At 38.7% G+C, this 17,859-nt stretch overlaps 2 protein-coding genes across 2 annotated transcripts; both read left to right on the forward strand.

The window, feature by feature from the left end:
* The first annotated feature begins 318 nt into the window (after positions 1-318).
* On the forward strand, positions 319-9,539 carry LOC117375629 (betaine--homocysteine S-methyltransferase 1-like). Its single transcript, XM_033971929.2, has 8 exons — positions 319-418; positions 1,708-1,840; positions 2,282-2,394; positions 3,242-3,433; positions 4,415-4,562; positions 5,125-5,307; positions 6,928-7,156; positions 9,326-9,539. Exons 1-8 carry the CDS (start codon positions 407-409, stop codon positions 9,513-9,515), a joined length of 1,200 nt encoding a protein of 399 aa, XP_033827820.1. The 5' UTR covers positions 319-406; the 3' UTR covers positions 9,516-9,539.
* Positions 9,540-10,759: 1,220 nt separating this feature from the next.
* On the forward strand, positions 10,760-17,713 carry LOC117375630 (betaine--homocysteine S-methyltransferase 1). The gene is made up of 8 exons (XM_033971930.2): positions 10,760-10,831; positions 11,646-11,778; positions 12,745-12,857; positions 12,954-13,145; positions 13,911-14,058; positions 15,036-15,218; positions 15,864-16,092; positions 17,297-17,713. The coding sequence occupies exons 1-8, from the start codon at positions 10,817-10,819 to the stop codon at positions 17,469-17,471; spliced, it is 1,188 nt and encodes a 395-aa protein (XP_033827821.1). The 5' UTR covers positions 10,760-10,816; the 3' UTR covers positions 17,472-17,713.
* The last annotated feature ends 146 nt before the right edge of the window (positions 17,714-17,859 follow it).

The raw sequence follows: 17,859 nt of genomic DNA on the forward strand, positions 1-17,859 counted from the left end.
TGGGACTGAGGGAGTGATATACTAGAAATATGCACACAGCCATTTAGGTCATTTCTACACGTCTGACTGCTATCACAGCGCACACATGACACAAAACTGAGGTGTGAGTTAATACTTCAACCAGTGACCCAATTACCTTGAAGTGCTAATATAATTATTAAACATACAGGGATCTAGAAAAAACCATGTCCTTGCTTTACCTGAACCCGTGCCAACCTTACGTGAGTAGTGGACCAGACGAGTTACACAAAGCCAAAACAAATATGAAGCTTAGATCTGGCACAGAATTGAAATCCACCCATTTTTTGTAGTGGTATAAAACAGCTCACAAAGTCATTCAGGTCCTGTCCAGGCCCAAAGGCAGGTTCACTGTGACAAGTGCTGCAACTGCAAATCAGAAGAAGAGATGCCAAAGAAGGTAAAGAAAGACTATGGGAATAATGCAATGTAAAAATATGTATTTATCTCTAATCAAAATCACAATTTGAATGGTTACTATTGGCAAATCGCAAGGGCTGAATGAACTGAGAAACTAAAACCAGTGGTGGATGAAGTACTCAGAGATAGATGTAACAAGTTACTCAAGTAAAAGTTAGAGTATCACATGAAAAAATAAGTATTAAAGAACCCAGTAAAAGTATTTCACATAAGTGTTGTGAATTTGTTAGTGTTAAATGTAGTGATATTGATTAAAACAATACATATTTTGGTCAGCAGTTGCAATACGAATCCTTTTCTTAATGTTTTTGTGTGAATTTTGTGTATTTATTTTTGTTTGCTTAAAGCCGAAGCTTGAACTCAAAAACTTCAGTCAGGATGTTACCACGAACATGGTAAAAATAACTCCTCAAATCATATGAAAAGAGCTTTCTACTTTTCAGTCCAGTTAAAAAATATAGTAGAGTAGAAAGTACAGATACTGCTTTCAAACGTAGTGAAGTAAAAGTGGAAAGTATCCACTTTAAAATGTACTTAAATAAAGTACAGATACCTAAAAATTCTACTTGAGTACAGTACTTTACTACTTTTACTTGGTACGCTCCACCAGTGACTAATACAAGAATCACATGCCCAAAATGTAGTATCTCTGTGTGATATTATGTATAAAATGTGTTATCTGTGCAGTTTGGACCCCTGCAAACATGTTCTGAAATGCATTTGATTCTTTATATTAGTTAAGCAGTTTATATTTTAAAATTCCCTTATTGCATATTTGCATTATATGTTTTCCAAATGTCAAACCTACTGTAAGTACTAGATCGTTTATTCTAATTAGAAATGTTTGTAGTATTTGTAGTATATTTAAGTAGTTTTAGGCCTTGACTTTATAACAATGAGCATTAGTTCTGCACACAGAAGCACGCATAAGCTATATTTATGTTACTGATTATTAGTGTATGCATGTCAGTGTTGTTTCAAGCCGTCATAAGCCAGTGCACTCTTTACACTTGCACTAGTCCAACATTAAAATTTGGACTATATCCAAAATTAAAACTGGACTAGAACAGGACCAAAACCAAGGCCACATCAGGGCTAAACCAGAATGTAACAAAACCAAAATGGGAAAAGTGTGAGTACAGTTTTGGTGGGAGTCCTGACTGTGGAGAGAGGGCTGTACCCAGAAGTTCTCTTTATCTGAAAGTTTAAGTGAAACAGCTACATTGAATATCTAATAATTATACATTTGACTCCCTTCTTGCTCATCAGGGTATTCTTGAGCGCCTGAATGCGAACGAGGTGGTGATTGGGGATGGGGGCTTCGTGTTTGCCCTGGAGAAGAGGGGCTACGTGAAGGCCGGACCCTGGACCCCCGAGGCCGCCGTCACACACCCAGAAGCTGGTGGGTTAAAATCACATTTATTCTATTCAGTGAGATTTAAAAACTCTACTGCTAGATCAAATTAATTAATTTAGTATAATGGTATTCAAAGGTACTCTAGGTAGCTTTTCTGATGAAAGCGTTGTGTCATTACAGAAAAAATCATATGAAATTACTCTTGAACTTCTCTTGATTTTCAACTTCTTCCATTATAAATCTGAACCTAAACATACCTAAAAATTCTTACATAATGAATTTTATGGGGAAAATTGTAAACCAGTTGATAGCGTTTCACAGAAAAATGGTTATGTCCCCTGGTATGTCTTTAATTCATCAAACGGGTCAACCAAAGTCCCCACTTCAGTTCTATCCATGTGTCTATATAGAACTGCTGAAATAGTTGAAGCCAATGATTTAACCCAGTGCCGAAAGTGAAACGTTTTTTTTCTTTGTGTATTTTAGTGAGACAGCTGCACAGAGAGTTCCTCCGGGCTGGTTCCAATGTTATGCAAGCTTTCACTTTCTACGCCAGTGATGACAAACTGGAGAACAGAGGACAGACCCTCAAAATCACTGTGAGTAGTCGAGCCATTGAGTTATAATGAAAATAATGAGTAGGTACTGATGTTTTCTACAAAGGTACCACCAGACTTGCTTGGTTGGAAGAGCTAAGGGGGTGCTAAGGTGTTCAATGTGGGTGCTCACTTAACATGTTCATTTAGAGCCTTTTAACAATAGAGCCCCCAACCCCATACAATCTTTGCTCTGCTGTTTAAATGCAGTGATTTATAAGTGAATATGTAATTTTTTTTTTTTAATTGGAGTCTCATTTTGAACAACATTTTTAGTCCAGATTGGATGTGCTATGAAAGTTGGGCAAAAATGTTTGGGGGAGCTATGGGGGGGCTATGGATAGTGCCCCCTCAAGCCCCCCACTGGCACCGCCCCTGAGAGGTGGGTAGAGTAGCCAACAATTTTATTCAAGTCAAAGTACTTTCACTTTATATACTATTACTAAAATACAGATATATAAGTAGGGGTCCAGCAAAGTCTTTTAAGCTAGTTTGAGGAAATGACTACTCAAGTACACAAGTGTAACTGTACAAGTAACTTTTTTGGCATAACTGATTTAAGATTTTAAGTAACTGAAAGGACAAAACATTAAATAATGCACAAAATTTGGTATTTTCAAAGTATAGATCATATTTTTCTATGGCAATAAGTTGTGCTTCAAAATTTGTTACCATGGCAGGCCTATCGAAGATGAAATACTTTTACTAGTTACTTTTGTTTGTTTACTACAGTAACCAAAACCATCATAGATCAGGATCATAGCAATGTATTGTTCAGACTATGAGGACAAAATTAGACTATACAGGACATCATAGTCTCCTCCTATTAAAAATATATTATTATCAACAGGGTGCACAAGTGAATGAAGCTGCGTGTGATTTGGCTCGTGAAGTAGCCAATGAAGGCGATGCGCTGATGGCCGGTGGAGTGTGCCAGACCCCGTCGTACCTGAGCTGCAAGAGCGAGACTGAAGTGAAAGCCATTTTCAAAAAACAACTGGACGTTTTTATCAAGAAGAATGTGGACTTCCTGATCGCTGAGGTACAGTTTGTGTCATGTACCAACCATAGACTGTTTATAAATCAACATAGCTAACCTGCTGGCCGCTGTGTTCAAAATAGGAAGTGTTCATGTGCTTCCGGGTCCATAGACTCTGGCTCCAATTCACTTTACATTGGAAAACTCACGCCTTTCTCTCTGTAATTGCTGATGTCAGGCTTGTCATTTTGGTCTTAAAATGTTTGTATTAACCCACTCTACATGATCCTGGTATTTGTATTCCACTATTGTGTCCGCATTAGTAACAGACAAGGCGCCTTCTTTCCCTGAGGTCGCTCCTGCTAGTGTTAGCAACAGGTTTGATTGACAGCGTTGGCTTTTTGGTTGCTATGACACTCTCTGTCGAAATTCCTAATATGCAACTTTGCTCCAATTTTGCCTCTATAACCGCTGGCATCAATGAGCTTCATTTGACTGGAGTTATGGGTGATGTCACACTCACTTAGTCCACTTCCTTATACAGTCTGTGGTACCAACATGACTTAAAATCACTTCATCTTGATTTGAGTCATGAACAAGTTTAGTAGTTTTTTTATTTATTTATTTGGCTACATTTTTTAGTTTGTTTCAAGGTATTTCTGACTGGTTTCAACATTTAACCTTGGTCAAGCTAAATTATCTGTTCACAGCTCAAGATTTGTTGTTGTTTCCATGGAGATATTATTACTTTGCCTGGAAAATTCAACAGTGTGGCATTAAATTTATCTATGCTGCATTTAATCAGTTAGCCTACTGTGTATTACTAACAATTACCTTGAAAAACATACATTCTTGCTGTGAGCGGACTTGCCTCTTTACAGATCTGACCTGTAACTTCGTCTCGGGTCACCTGTTTGTCTCTATAGAGATAGCTTAATGCCATATAGTGGAATTTTGCAAAACATGCCTGTAGACACAAGCAGGCAGCAGATACTCTCCACTGACCAGTCAAAAAAAAGGTATATATATATATTGTTTTTGCAGTACTTTGAGCACGTGGAGGAGGCTGAGTGGGCTGTGCAGGTGCTGAAGATGAGTGGTAAACCTGTGGCTGCGTCTATGTGTATTGGACCCCAGGGAGACATGCACGGGGTCCCTCCTGGAGAGTGCGCTGTCAGACTCGTCAAGGCTGGTATGGGACTTTTCATTTGCAGAAACTGAACAGAATTTATTTAGTTATTTGGGACAAAGTAAAAATACTCACACACAAAACATCCTACAATTGGATGTTGGTGCCAGGTTAAAGTGAGTAATTTCCATCTCAAGTTAAAGGTTCACAGTGTAACTTTTGTGGTGGACGGTCTGCCACCTGTTTGTCTCCATGGAGATGTTAGTGGTGAGGTGGTGAAAGTAAAGTGAAATCTTATTTGAAAATATGAACAGAATTGGTTAGAAACATTGAGTAGAATAATTCGTCTTGAATTGGAAATGGGAAAAAAGAAAAACATGGTAAATGTGATTGTTTCTATGGTGACTACAGCAGTGAAGTACTTAATTCTAGTAGTTCATCTTATAGGGCTGTTATTATTATTATGACATGAGAAGTTTATTAGTTGCTCTACTTTTGTCATTTTGGCCCTCAATGGGAACACCAGGCCCGTCGACAGAAATTTCAGGGCCCAGGGCAAAAAGCCTCACATGGGCCCCCTCTAATATAAATGAATAGGATGATGATAGGATGTCTTAATTTCCAGGTGCTCAGATCGTGGGAGTGAACTGCCACTTTGACCCCCTGACCTGTGTGGAGGCTGTGAAGATGATGAAGGCCGCAGTGGAGAAGGCTGGACTCAAGGCTCACTACATGGTGCAGCCTCTGGCCTATCACACTCCAGACTGCAACTGCCAAGGGTTCATTGATCTGCCAGAATTCCCCTTTGGTGAGACCCCTTTTGTGATGGTTTTGTGTCCTTGGAAACATAGGATTACATCCCGCTCTGAAAAATGTTTATAAGTTGAGAAGGTATTTAGGTATATGTGTGACTCAGTTTCAACAAAACATTATCATAGGTTCACAACATGCTCAAATTTGACATCATAATTTCAGATGGAGGGCAGGGGCCTGTATAACTCTATAGGTAATTCATAGGTATTTAAAGAAACATACAAATACAAAATCTATCTTATTTAACAAATTCATATTTTTATAAGGGATTCTAACTATAAATAGGCTCTGAACACAACAGCAACCTCACTGTTCAATTCAATTCATTTTATTTTTGTAATGCCCAAAATCACAACAACAGTTGTCTCGAAGGGCGTTCATGTTTTGGTTGATGGGAGTACCCGGAGGAAACCCATCCAGACAAGGGGAGAAACATGCAAAACTCCACACAGAAAGGCCTGGGCGACCCGGGGATCGAACCAAACCTTCTTGCTGTGAGGCATGAGTGTTGCCACTCAGCCACCGTGCTGCCTACACACAAAAACAAACAGGAAAATCAGACAAAACAAGAAAAATTGGCCAGACGAGGAGGAGGGAGGGGGTGGAGGAGGGCCAGGCGAGGAGGAGAGGGAGGCGGGTGGAGGAGGGCCAGGAGGGCCAGGCGGGGAGGAGGAGAGGGTCCAGCTGTCATCGGGGCATCTGAAAGAGTTACACTCCACAGGGGGAGTTAGCATCACTACTTTCTGTCCAGTTGTAGTTCTATGAGGTTTCCACTCTACAGTGAATAAATATTTAAAGATCAAACAGTGAACAGAGAACTGTGGATGGATGTCATTGACAACACGTTAAAAACTACACAAAGAAAATGAATAATTAGACTGTATATATAAATGGACATAGCTAATGTGCTAGTTATGTCTTTCTCTGTAAGTGCTGCAGAGAGTCTCATCATTTTGGCCTTAAAATGTTCACATTAACTTGCTCTACAGGATCCTGGTGTTTTTATTTTGCTATTTTGGCTGTGAATCAAAGTATAAACATTAATAATAGACAAATCAGGCACCTTCTTTCCCCAAGGTCGCTCCCACTAGCGTTAGCAACAGGTTTGATTGACAGCACCCACTCCATGCTAAACCAGCAGTGCGGGCTTCGCTCCGGATTAGTTCTTTGGTTGCTATGATACTTGCACTCGGAATTCCTAATATGGAACTTTGCTCAAAATTCACCCCTATAACCGCTAGCCTCGATGAGCTTCATTTAACTGGAGTTGAATGCTATGAGTGACGCCACACTTTTTTATACAGTCTACGGTTTATACAGTCTATGTATCAATGCTAATGCTAATGCTAATTTTGAGGCATAGTTAATATTAAAACAATGCCACAAACTGAAGTATTCTACTTATACAAATATTTGGGTAATCTTTATATCAATTAATTTGAATGTTAACAGGAGACTATTGATGAACTTAATCTTGTGACTGGCAGACAGCAGTGTGGTGTTTGTAGTAAATGGATAGGCCTAGTAATTATGAAGATATTACCCATAAACCACCATGCATTTTGAGAGTTATATACGTATAATTTACAATCTTCTGATATCCTTCTTGTTTTAGCTCTTGAGCCCAGGATCCTGACCCGTTGGGACATGCACAAATACGCCAGGGAGGCCTACAACGCAGGTATCCGCTTCATTGGAGGCTGCTGTGGGTTTGAGCCCTACCACATCAGAGCAGTGGCGGAGGAGCTGGCACCAGAGAGGGGGTTCCTGCCTCAAGCCTCCGACAAACATGGACTCTGGGGAGCTGCTCTGGAGATGCACACTAAGCCATGGGTCAGAGCAAGGTGAGGAATATAATGATTAATATTTTAAATTCAATTCAGGTTTATTTCTATAGCTCATTTAAAACAACTTCAGCTGACCAAAGTGCTTCACATAAGATATACTGTTTAGCTAGTATTGCTGGATTTCACATGACATCACACCATTCTACAGGCTAATATTATTTAATACAGATGGGAGTAACTAAAATTAATATTGTTAAAATGAAAATTCTTGATGTAGTATAGTAAGTTTGAGGCTTTAGTCAATTCTAGAAATGATCAGATTCAACATTTGTGAATTTACCTTTTGAATATTTCATGGCAAATAAAAAGGACCCATAGAGTACAGACATTTAATCATTATCAATAACATTTTGAATTGCACCCCATATAAAAAATGTAGCAATAGCTAAATCTGGTACAAATCATCTTTTCTTTTGTAAGATTAATTAATTTGTACATGAAAGAAAATAGCCTGTGCAGGTTGCAGAACACAAACTAGAGCTGGTTTAAGCCAAAATATCCCAGTCTATAGTCTACCGTTAGTATAGTATAAATCACAAAATCTATCTTACTTGTTTCTTTCTTGTTTATTAAAGCTGCCATCTGTTTGTTAAAATCTATTTTCTTAACAAAAAGGCATGTTGCAGTCTTTTTATAGTGTGGATAACTATAGTAGCCCTAATAACTGATTATTAGTTTAGTCACAATTCCTATTATTCCACTGACTCACTGTAGACCTAATTCATACTTATTCTAATTTGGTCCTGGTGTTATCCCAGTGTAGTCCTGATGTAGACTTGGTTTGGTCCTGTTTTTGACCTGGCTTAGTCCATGTGTAGTCCAGGTTTAGTTCCGGTTTCATAGTTTAGTTCCATTTTGAGTGTAGTCTGTACAGTGTATGACCACAAGCCTCTATCAACATTTGGGCCCTCTGAATCAGCCATTTGAAAACAGTATTTTCGCTGCTTTTTGCACCTTTGTCCTGATCATTAAAACATAAAGGATACATTTCATCATTATTCCTTGCTCCAGTCCTAATCCAGGATCAGTTGAGACGATTGAATCAAAATTGACCTCTGGTGTTAAATCTAAAGTGAATCAATATTTAAATATTCAGTTAAGGCAGGAGATAATTAACTTTAAAGTACAACAGCATAGGTTAGCTAACTCAGATGTAAAATGTAACTGGCTTAAATGACGTACATCCAGTCAGCTATTCTTAAAAAACAGTTATCTTGTTTGTAGAGCTATAGTACAAATCAAGAGAATGTTTTTACTAAAGTACTTAGATGTGTTCTTATTTTTGTAAATGAGTATAATAATAATAATAATAATAATAATAATAATAATAATAATAATAATAATAATAATAATAATCTACAAAAATCTGTTCTAAAGCTTCATGTATGTGAGTTGTAGAGTGGTGGAACATAATAAAGTACTTTACTTAAGTACAAATTTTAGGAATCTGTGTGGGTAGTTTTTACTTTTACTTCACTACATTTGAGAGCAGGTATATGTACAAGTAACAAAATTGAGTACTTCCTCCACCACTGGAATTGTAGTGACGTCCCAGTGGGTTTGTGAGAGCCAGGAACAGTTAGATAGATTTAAATACTCAATAATTGGGTACTGCAGCTGTAACAGTTCAATACCAAATAGTACATGTTTTGTATTGTCAAAGAAAAGTCGTCAAAATTGAGCCAGTTACAAGAAAAAGTCATCTAACTGAAACCCAATCCAATCCTAGTTCTCACTCATCCTGGTTTAGTCCTGGTTTAGTCCTGATCTAGACCTCATTTGGTCATGTTCTAGGTCTAGTTTAATCCTGGTTTACTCCAAACTTAACTGCTACAACCATAGCAAACAACAAAGTTAAATCTGTCAACTGGACAAATCTTGTAGGAGTGAAGACGTTTCGCTGCTCATCCAAGCCCCTTCTTCAGTATACAGTGTACTGAAGAAACGGCTTGGATGAGCAGCGAAACGTCTTCACTCCTACAAGATTTGTCCAGTTGACAGATTTAACTTTGTTGTTTGCTATGGGTCAGACCAGGACGACTGAGGGTCTACACAGACATCATACTACAACCATACTATCAATTATCTGTTGGAATAGTTCACATCTGTCCTGGTTTAGTTTAAGTTTAACAATTTAACACAATTCCTACTTTTTGTTATTTCCAGGGCTCGTAGGGACTACTGGGAGAACATCCACCCTGCCTCCGGGCGCCCCAAATGCCCCTCCCTGTCCAGTCCCGAAGGCTGGGGCGTAACCAAGGGCCACACTGAGCTACTACAGCACCGAGAGGCCACCACAGCTCAAGAGATGCAACACGTCCTGGAGAGACAGAAGAAGGCCAAGTCTGCTGCGTGAAAAAGACATATATAAAACAATAAAGCCATAAATTATAGTACAAGACAACAGCAAGAACTTGTATAGGTCAACTAGGGCACCTGGAGTCTTTTCTAGCTCAGTTGTAAACGCGAGAGCACTTGTTACAGTGAACTGAAAAACAATGTTACTGTTGCAAAAATCAAAAAATAAACCAGCAATGGTGACTATGCTTTGTCAGTGTGTTTTCTTTAAAGTGACACTATGTAACGTTTCTCCACAACCTACTTGTCTCCATGGAGATGTTATTGTTTTACCTGGTATATTTCACATGGAGTTAAACTTATGCATCTCCATGGACGCAAGCAGTGACGCCATCACACCATGTACAAGATAGATAGGTTCAAAGCTATATGTATGTTATTGTTTGGCCTGGAATATTCCACAGTATGGCAAACTTATGTATCTCCATGGACACAAACAATGACGCCATCAGGTTTAGTCCTAGTTTAGTCCTAGTTTAGCCAATTCTCTTGAGAGGTGACTCCGCTCATAAAAAGAATACATGTTTTTCAATGTAAATTAAGCCAGATGTTATTGTTTGGCCTGGAATATTCCATAGTATGGCATTAAATCTATGTATCTCCATGGTCACAAACAATGACACCATCAGGCCGTGTTATAAGCCAATTCTCTGGAGAGGCCACTTCGCTCATAAAAAGAATGCATGTTTTTCAATGTATTTTTAAGCAATCATATATATGAATAAGTGCAACATAGATAGGTTTAAACCCATACTGCGGAACATTCCAGGCAAAACAATAATATCTATATAGATTACAACAAAAATACCCAAAAATACCCACTTTTGTAAAGAAAACCCCTCATGATAAATAATGAGGCTCACAATATACTCTTCTAGCTTCCATATATTAAACAATAAGTTTATATTGTAATCACCAAACAGGCCCATATGTAGAGACAAGTAGGTGACAGCTTTAACACAAACTTTATTTAGTTAGTTATTTTTTTCAGATTGGGGGTGTATTTGGACTTAAACAGCAACAGGGCCCCTCAATTGGACAGAAATGGATGAACACATTGAAAAACACCCCCCAATGTATCTGGACCAAACTTGTAAGGCTCACAATACTCCCATTCACTGAAAGAGGGGAGGAGAGGGAGTAAACAGCGCAGAGGTTGTGTAACTGGGCTCTTGCCAATCAGAAAGAGTGCTACTTTGACCCCTCCCCTACTTCTGAAGGATTTATAGTGGACCCGAGCGCTCCGGCAATGTCCACTCAAAGTCTAAGCCGTCAGGAGGTCCACACAGCTGCAAGAACATGGCACCAGCAAAGGTACGTGTCCAAAAACAAATGAGTAGTTTTGCAAGTAAACCTCACTGACATCTTGGTGCTACTTTTGAGTTGACATGCTTTCACACTTTTGGATAACACTTGCATTATAAAACTATATAATATGTACACAAATTGGACTTTTTTTATTTATTTATTTATTTATTTTTTACAAGGGAGTTGATAAAACAGTAATTTGTCCAAAATTCTTTTCTAACTGAGGCATAGTTTTCAAATGATTTATGCTTTTAAAATCCTATAAGTGCTCTATACTCTCTATAGCATGTGCTGCACAGCTGGCATGAGAGGTCAGATTTCCCTCACACCACGTATGTCTGTGAAAATGAATCTAAATTATTACAAAAGAACACTCTTTTAAAACTTAGAAAAGATATCTTTAAAACTTTGGGAAAGAAGCAAAAACTGTATTGCTTTTTTGTCATTTTAATTTTTGTAAATAATTTTTCAAAGGCTTGAAGCATGTGACTTAAGACTTGCATAGGGTGAAGAGTGCAGTACTTACATGTGCATAGGCAACAGTGGTGGAAAATAATGAATTAAAAGTAGTAAAGTACTGTACTTAAGTTAATTTTTTTTAGGGATCTGTACTTTACTTAAGTACATTTTAAATTGAATACTTTTTTACTTTTACTTTACTACATTTGAGAGCAGGTACTTTCTTTCTGTACTTTCTTCTCCACTACTGTGTTAAAATGCAACTAAATATATTACTAAAAACTGTATTTGAAATTGTGATGTGATATTTTTCAAAAGCTTGTAAAATTCTGCATGTTCTTATCTTTGCTTCTCTCTGCAGGGAATCTTGGAGCGTCTTGACGCGGGGGAGATTGTGATTGGAGATGGAGGCTTCGTGTTTGCCCTGGAGAAGAGAGGCTACGTGAAGGCCGGACCCTGGACCCCCGAGGCCGCCGCTGAGCACCCCGAAGCTGGTGAGGCATTTAAATCACAACAGAATCACTGGCGACACTATGGTCCCATTTGTAAGAATTCATTCTAGGGGCTTTGTTCTAACTGCTCACTGTGCTCACTGTGGAGGCCTGTTTGTTCACTGCTGGCACTGCACAGACTGTCAGACAATTTACCTTTTTAAAAATCAAATATTTGCCTGTGATTCCAAGCCACACACAAGTCTATGAAACATGCAGTCTATGAAATATGGGAATTTCCTGTGTGTTTTCGTCATTTAGGTTTTGGGTATAGACCAGTAAAGTAAAGTATAGTACAGGAACGTAAAGTAAAGTAGAATAAAGTAAAGTAAAGTGAAGCAGAATAAAGTAAATTAGAGTTAAGTAAAGTAGAGTAAAGCAAAGCAAGGTAGAGTAGTAAAGCAGAGCAAAATAAAGTAAAACAGAATAAAGTAAAGCAAAGTTGAGTCTTTGCTTTAGAGTAAAGTAAAGTAGAGCAAAGTAGAGTAAAGTAAAGTAGAGTAAATCAGAGTAGAGTAAAGTAAAGCAGAATAAATAGAGCAGACTAGAGAAAAGTTGAGTAAAGTAGAAAAAAGTAGAGCAGAGTAGAGTAAAGTAAAGCAGAATAAAGTAACGTAGACTAGAGTAAAGTAGAGTTAAGTAGAATAAAGTAAAGCAGACTAGATTAAAGTAAAGCTGAATAAAAAAAGAAACAAGTAGAGTAAAGTAAAGTAAAGTGAAGCAGAGTAAAGTAAAGTTAAGTAAAATGAAGTAGAGTAAATAAGGTATTTAACTCTCAAGTAACAACTTAAATAAAAGTTCAAACAATCTCAGACTTTCTGGGCTAACTATGACCAGTAAATAGTCTATTTATATCACTTTAAAAGTCCAACCAGGATATCAGATGAATCAATATTTGGGAGCCGATATCTGATTCAGCACATTTTTCTGTATCGCAGCTGATATTCGGATCTTTGTGTGTGTTTCCAGTGAGGCAGCTGCACAGGGAGTTTTTGAGGGCCGGAGCTAACGTGATGCAGACCTTCACTTTCTACGCCAGTGATGACAAACTGGAGAACAGAGGCAACAAGCTCACTTTCACCGTGAGTCAGATGTACTATTCAAAAAGCCTGACACAATAGTATAATGTATAGTATAGAATAATGAAAGTATGCATGTGTTTGTCCTAATTACAACAGGGAGCTCAGATCAATGAGGCTGCATGCGATTTGGCTCGTGAAGTGGCCAATGAGGGCGATGCTCTGGTGGCCGGAGGAGTGTGCCAGACCCCGTCCTACCTGAGCTGCAAGAGCGAGACCGAAGTGAAAGCCATTTTCAAAAAACAGCTGGACGTTTTCATCAAGAAGAATGTGGACTTCCTGATCGCTGAGGTAAAGATGCTCAGAATTTTACCTTTTTATTTCAGGCAACATCAAAGAGAATGTAATGCACAGTATAGTAAAGTAGAGCAGAGTAGAGTAGGGTAAAGTAGAGAAGATTAAAGTATAGTAAAGTAAAGTAAAGTACAGTAGCTTAAAGGAGAGTAAAGTAGTGTAAAGTAAAGTAGAGTAAAGTACAGTATAGTAAAGTAGAGTTAAGTACAGTAGCTTAAAGTAGAGTACAGTAGCTTAAAGTAGAGTAAAGTAGTGTAACGTAAAGTAGAGTAAATTTCAGCACAGTACAGAAAAAGTAGAGAAGAGTAAAGTAAAGTAGTGTGAAGTAGAGTACAGTAGTGCTAGAGTAAATTGTAGAGTAAATAAACTAGAAAGTAGAGTAAAGTTGAGTAAAGTAATGTAATGTACACATAAAGCTTGTAAACCTAACATGTGCATGTGTATTTATCACACTGTGGGGACTAATATCTGCTCCATGGAGATGTTATCACTTGGCTGGAATGTTTCACACTCCAGCATTAAACATATCTATCTCCTTGGAGACAACACCAAGAGTGTTTTCAGGTTGAGAGAAGAATATGCAGGATTTGTGTGTTAAACATGTGTGAATAAAACAACTCCAGGAGTGTTTGTGATGAGGATCAGACAATAGTGTAATATGGACCCTTTAATGCCATACTGTGGAACATTTCAGTATGAGCATAGAGACATAGAAACAGGTGTCCCTTAGAAGAAAAACCTTTTGCTGCTTTTTTCTTGCAGTACTTTGAGCACGTGGAGGAGGCCGTGTGGGCTGTGGAGGTGCTGAAGGAGACTGGTAAACCTGTGGCAGCATCTCTGTGTATCGGACCCCAGGGTGACATGCACGGCGTATCCCCTGGAGACTGCGCTGTGAGGCTGGTGAAGGCTGGTGGGTGTCGTACAATATCTACCTTTGTTTTTATTTAAAGAAACATTAAATCAGCGTCTGCATCAACCATAATGCTCAAAATTGCTGAGGACTTTGACCATGCAAAAAAGGAAATTGAGAGAATATTTTGTTTTGACGTTCAAGTTTATTTGTATAGCACATTTAAAAGCATCTTCAGCTGACCGAAGTGCTGTACATAAAAAGTTAACAAAAAACAAACATCCAGATAGCATGATACATAGGAAAAGAACGATAAAAACATCAAGCTATCCTGTCTAGATAGTATTAAATGCCAGGGAGAAGAGATTTCAGTCTAGTCTTGGGCAAGGAGGTACCTTTTTGGATTCAAATTAAAAGTAAAAATGGTAAAAATACAGGTGAAGTAGCAATTACACTCCTCCTTTATTGGTGGAATATCCTCCATTTTGAGTTTACCGATTAACTTATTGCTTTAGTCAGTGGCGGGTCCAGACCAATCAGAAGAGAACAGCTCTGTATGAAATGTATCTATAAGGGACTACTTCAAAAACTGCCAGAACGCCTCACCCACTTGTTGATCATTGATACCGAAACATGAATCACATGAATGCATAAGTCTAAGGATGAGCCGCACCAAAACTGAGACAGGAAAGAGGCTTTTAGCTGTTTGGCTTCACAAAAGTGGAATACACTCTAAGGAAAAGCAAAACTGGATACGTTGGTGGCGCGATTGCAATTTAATAATCTGGTAACGCACTAAAAAGGTACTTAAATACTTTTACTTAAGTAGATTTTTTTCATGTGATACTTTTACTTGAGTAACTTCGTACCGTTGCATCTGTACTTTAGTAACAAAATTGAGTACTTCATCCACCACTCTGCCAGTTTGACATATGCCTGTTCTTTAAAACCATTTCCAGAGATGTGTGTAGTGTTAAACTGTGACTAATCTTAAACAGTCCACTTATATAATCTCTCTTTCCTCTCTTTCTCTCTAGGTGCTCAGATCGTGGGAGTGAACTGCCACTTTGACCCCCTGACCTGTGTGGAGGCTGTGAAGATGATGAAGGCCGCAGTGGAGAAGGCTGGACTCAAGGCTCACTACATGGTGCAGCCTCTGGCCTATCACACTCCAGACTGCAACTGCCAAGGGTTCATTGATCTGCCAGAATTCCCCTTCGGTAATAACATAAAAGTTTGCACAGTTTTTCAATTTTTCCATCTCTGATCCTAAGGTTGACGGTTTGAACCCTGCTCTCGACATTAACATCATTGGTTGAACGGTCAGATCCACTGACCCACAAGTTTGCGGTGCAATTTGAGTTCTTTTAAGGTGGAAAAGTCTTACATAAATATATGACCACTTACCATTTACTATTATGGGGTGGGTTCATGTTTGGCCAGTCCTATTTTAAGTCCGAGTTTAGTCTCAGTTTATTCCATATTCACTACTGATGATATGATAATCCACACAAAAACATAAATTGTTCTAACTAGTGTAGGGTGTGTTCACGCTTGTCCAGATTTGGTCCTGGTTTGGGCTCAGTTTAATCCTGATGTAGACCGTGTCATGTTCTAGTCCTGGATTAGTGTTGGTCTAGTCCAGGTTTATTTCCTTGTTAAGTCTCAGTTTAGTCCTTATTTTGATGTGGTGTACGTGCAAGTATTACTATTCATTCAAAGCATGCGAGATCATATAGAACATTACTGACTGCACTGTGGGGAAATTCACTTTATATTGTAGGTCTTAATTGAAATAAAAGTGAATAGTTCAAGCTAAAACGCACATGCAAACATAATATTAACTCAAATATTCATTTTGTCAGGTCTTGAGCCCAGGATCCTGACCCGTTGGGACATGCACAAATACGCCAGGGAGGCCTACAACGCAGGTATCCGCTTCATTGGAGGCTGCTGCGGGTTTGAGCCCTACCACATCAGGGCAGTGGCGGAGGAGCTGGCACCAGAGAAGGGGTTCCTGCCCACTGGCTCAGAGAAACACGGAAACTGGGGCGCTGGTCTGGAGATGCACACCAAGCCATGGGTCAGAGCGAGGTCAGTATGAAGACTCTACCTGAAGTTAAACTGTGTAGTGTGAGGAATAAGTTATAGGACAAAATGTTTATGTAGACGGTGTTGGGAAGTAACTGAATACATGAACCAAACTTGCACATTTAGAATACTCATTTTGAGTAACTGCATTCAGGTAGAGTTACCAGGGGTGTTGAACTGGGGTAAGGGGGGAACTGTTTACTCAGGGCCCAGTGCAGGAAGGGGCCCCTCACAAAGTCTGTAATGTGCATTTTTCATAAGACAACATGAAGTGTAGGGCCCCCAAGATGATTTTTACCTAGATCCCAGAATTTCTTGCTACACTCCTGACAGTTACTCTTTCATTTGGTCATATTCAGAATACACATATTATCATAAATTAAAAGGAATACATGACGGTTCTTAATCAGGCAGTTTTGGCTTGACCTGCATGGTGTTTGTGAGATTTTTTTCTTCTCAAATTAAAGGTCTGTGTAATCCCGCAGTCATCCAGGTATGATCCATGGTAAAAGAAAAATTCAAATCTGTCAACTGGACAAAAAGTTGTAGGCGTGAGGACGTTTCGCTGCTCATTCAAGCCACTTCTTCAGTTCTGACATAAATGAATACATAACAAACAGTGCATTAATAATAATAAAGAGGTTTGTAATGATATGTCATCTTTTCTAAACTATCTTCTATACTATTGCAGAATACAACTCAATGTGAACCTATTCCAAGTATTCAGAATGCAGTACTCCGATTGGCCCATGTAACAGAATAAGTTACAAAATAAAGTTTTATTTGGGTATTCGGTATTTTGTAAATACTGCTGTCCTGTATCTTCTACTATTACATTTTTAAAGTATTCTTCCCATCATTGCAGATAGATGACATTAAAAATCAAAACAAGACAACAACTAGGGCATGGTGACTTCCCTTCATCCCTGACATTCTCTCCCATCCTTCTGGTTTTCTGCAAATACACAACAGAGCTACAACTAAATACCAATTTATGATATTATAACTCTACCAGGGTCACCTCTCACTCAAGCAGATGGCATATCTAGAATCATACACTGTGTCCTCCAGATATTATTGGCTAAAGAAAGGAATCCTGACAAACTAAATACAAATTTGGGCAGGCGGCGTACCTGTTCTCAACAAAGCAAAGGGTGGCTATGAGGATGTGAATATAAACTATAAACCATTTATATTCCTGTTTCAGAGCCCGTCGTGATTACTGGGAGAACCTGAAGCCAGCGTCTGGCCGCCCCCTCTGCCCCTCTATGTCCTCCCCCGATGGCTGGGGCGTTACCAAGGGCGACGCCGATCTCATGCAGCAGAAAGAGGCTACATCTCAGGACCAACTCAAGCAGCTTTTCAATCGATCAAAGTGCTAAAAAAAAAAAGTCTTATCCCTCTCAATAAGAAGAGACACCACCAGCTCCTTTCAAACCTGTTTACAGCAAGTGTACATATGACTTCCAGTGACAAGCAGCGGCCGGCTTCACATCTGCACCGTTTCATTGTTTATGCAAAGATGTAGTAACACCTTTACAGCCAGCCCAAGTAAAATCATCGGGACCTATCTGTTTTCAATGAATCTGGACCAGTTTGTTTAATAAAAGAATTGGATATTTGAGTATTAGTGTTGTTTTTTTGTTTTTTGGAAGGTCTTTCTTTACTTTGCTCAAAAAAATCATGTGACACAGTTAAAGTAGCTAGTTTAAGTTATTTTTGCCATTAACCTGTTTAGACCAGTGGTGGAATAAGTACTCAATTTTGTTA

The sequence above is a fragment of the Periophthalmus magnuspinnatus genome, chromosome 9 (genome assembly GCF_009829125.3).
Source record: "Periophthalmus magnuspinnatus isolate fPerMag1 chromosome 9, fPerMag1.2.pri, whole genome shotgun sequence".
Lineage (NCBI taxonomy): Eukaryota > Metazoa > Chordata > Actinopteri > Gobiiformes > Gobiidae > Periophthalmus > Periophthalmus magnuspinnatus.

What these genes read in the sequence shown, in the direction of transcription:
- LOC117375629 (XM_033971929.2), top strand. An exon ending in GACAGACCCTCAAAATCACT is followed by an intron (nt 2,395 to 3,241) that starts GTGAGTAGTCGA and finishes TATTATCAACAG; the next exon opens with GGTGCACAAGTGAATGAAGC. An exon ending in AAGCCATGGGTCAGAGCAAG is followed by an intron (nt 7,157 to 9,325) that starts GTGAGGAATATA and finishes TGTTATTTCCAG; the next exon opens with GGCTCGTAGGGACTACTGGG.
- LOC117375630 (XM_033971930.2), top strand. An exon ending in GCAACAAGCTCACTTTCACC is followed by an intron (nt 12,858 to 12,953) that starts GTGAGTCAGATG and finishes TAATTACAACAG; the next exon opens with GGAGCTCAGATCAATGAGGC. An exon ending in TCTGCCAGAATTCCCCTTCG is followed by an intron (nt 15,219 to 15,863) that starts GTAATAACATAA and finishes TCATTTTGTCAG; the next exon opens with GTCTTGAGCCCAGGATCCTG.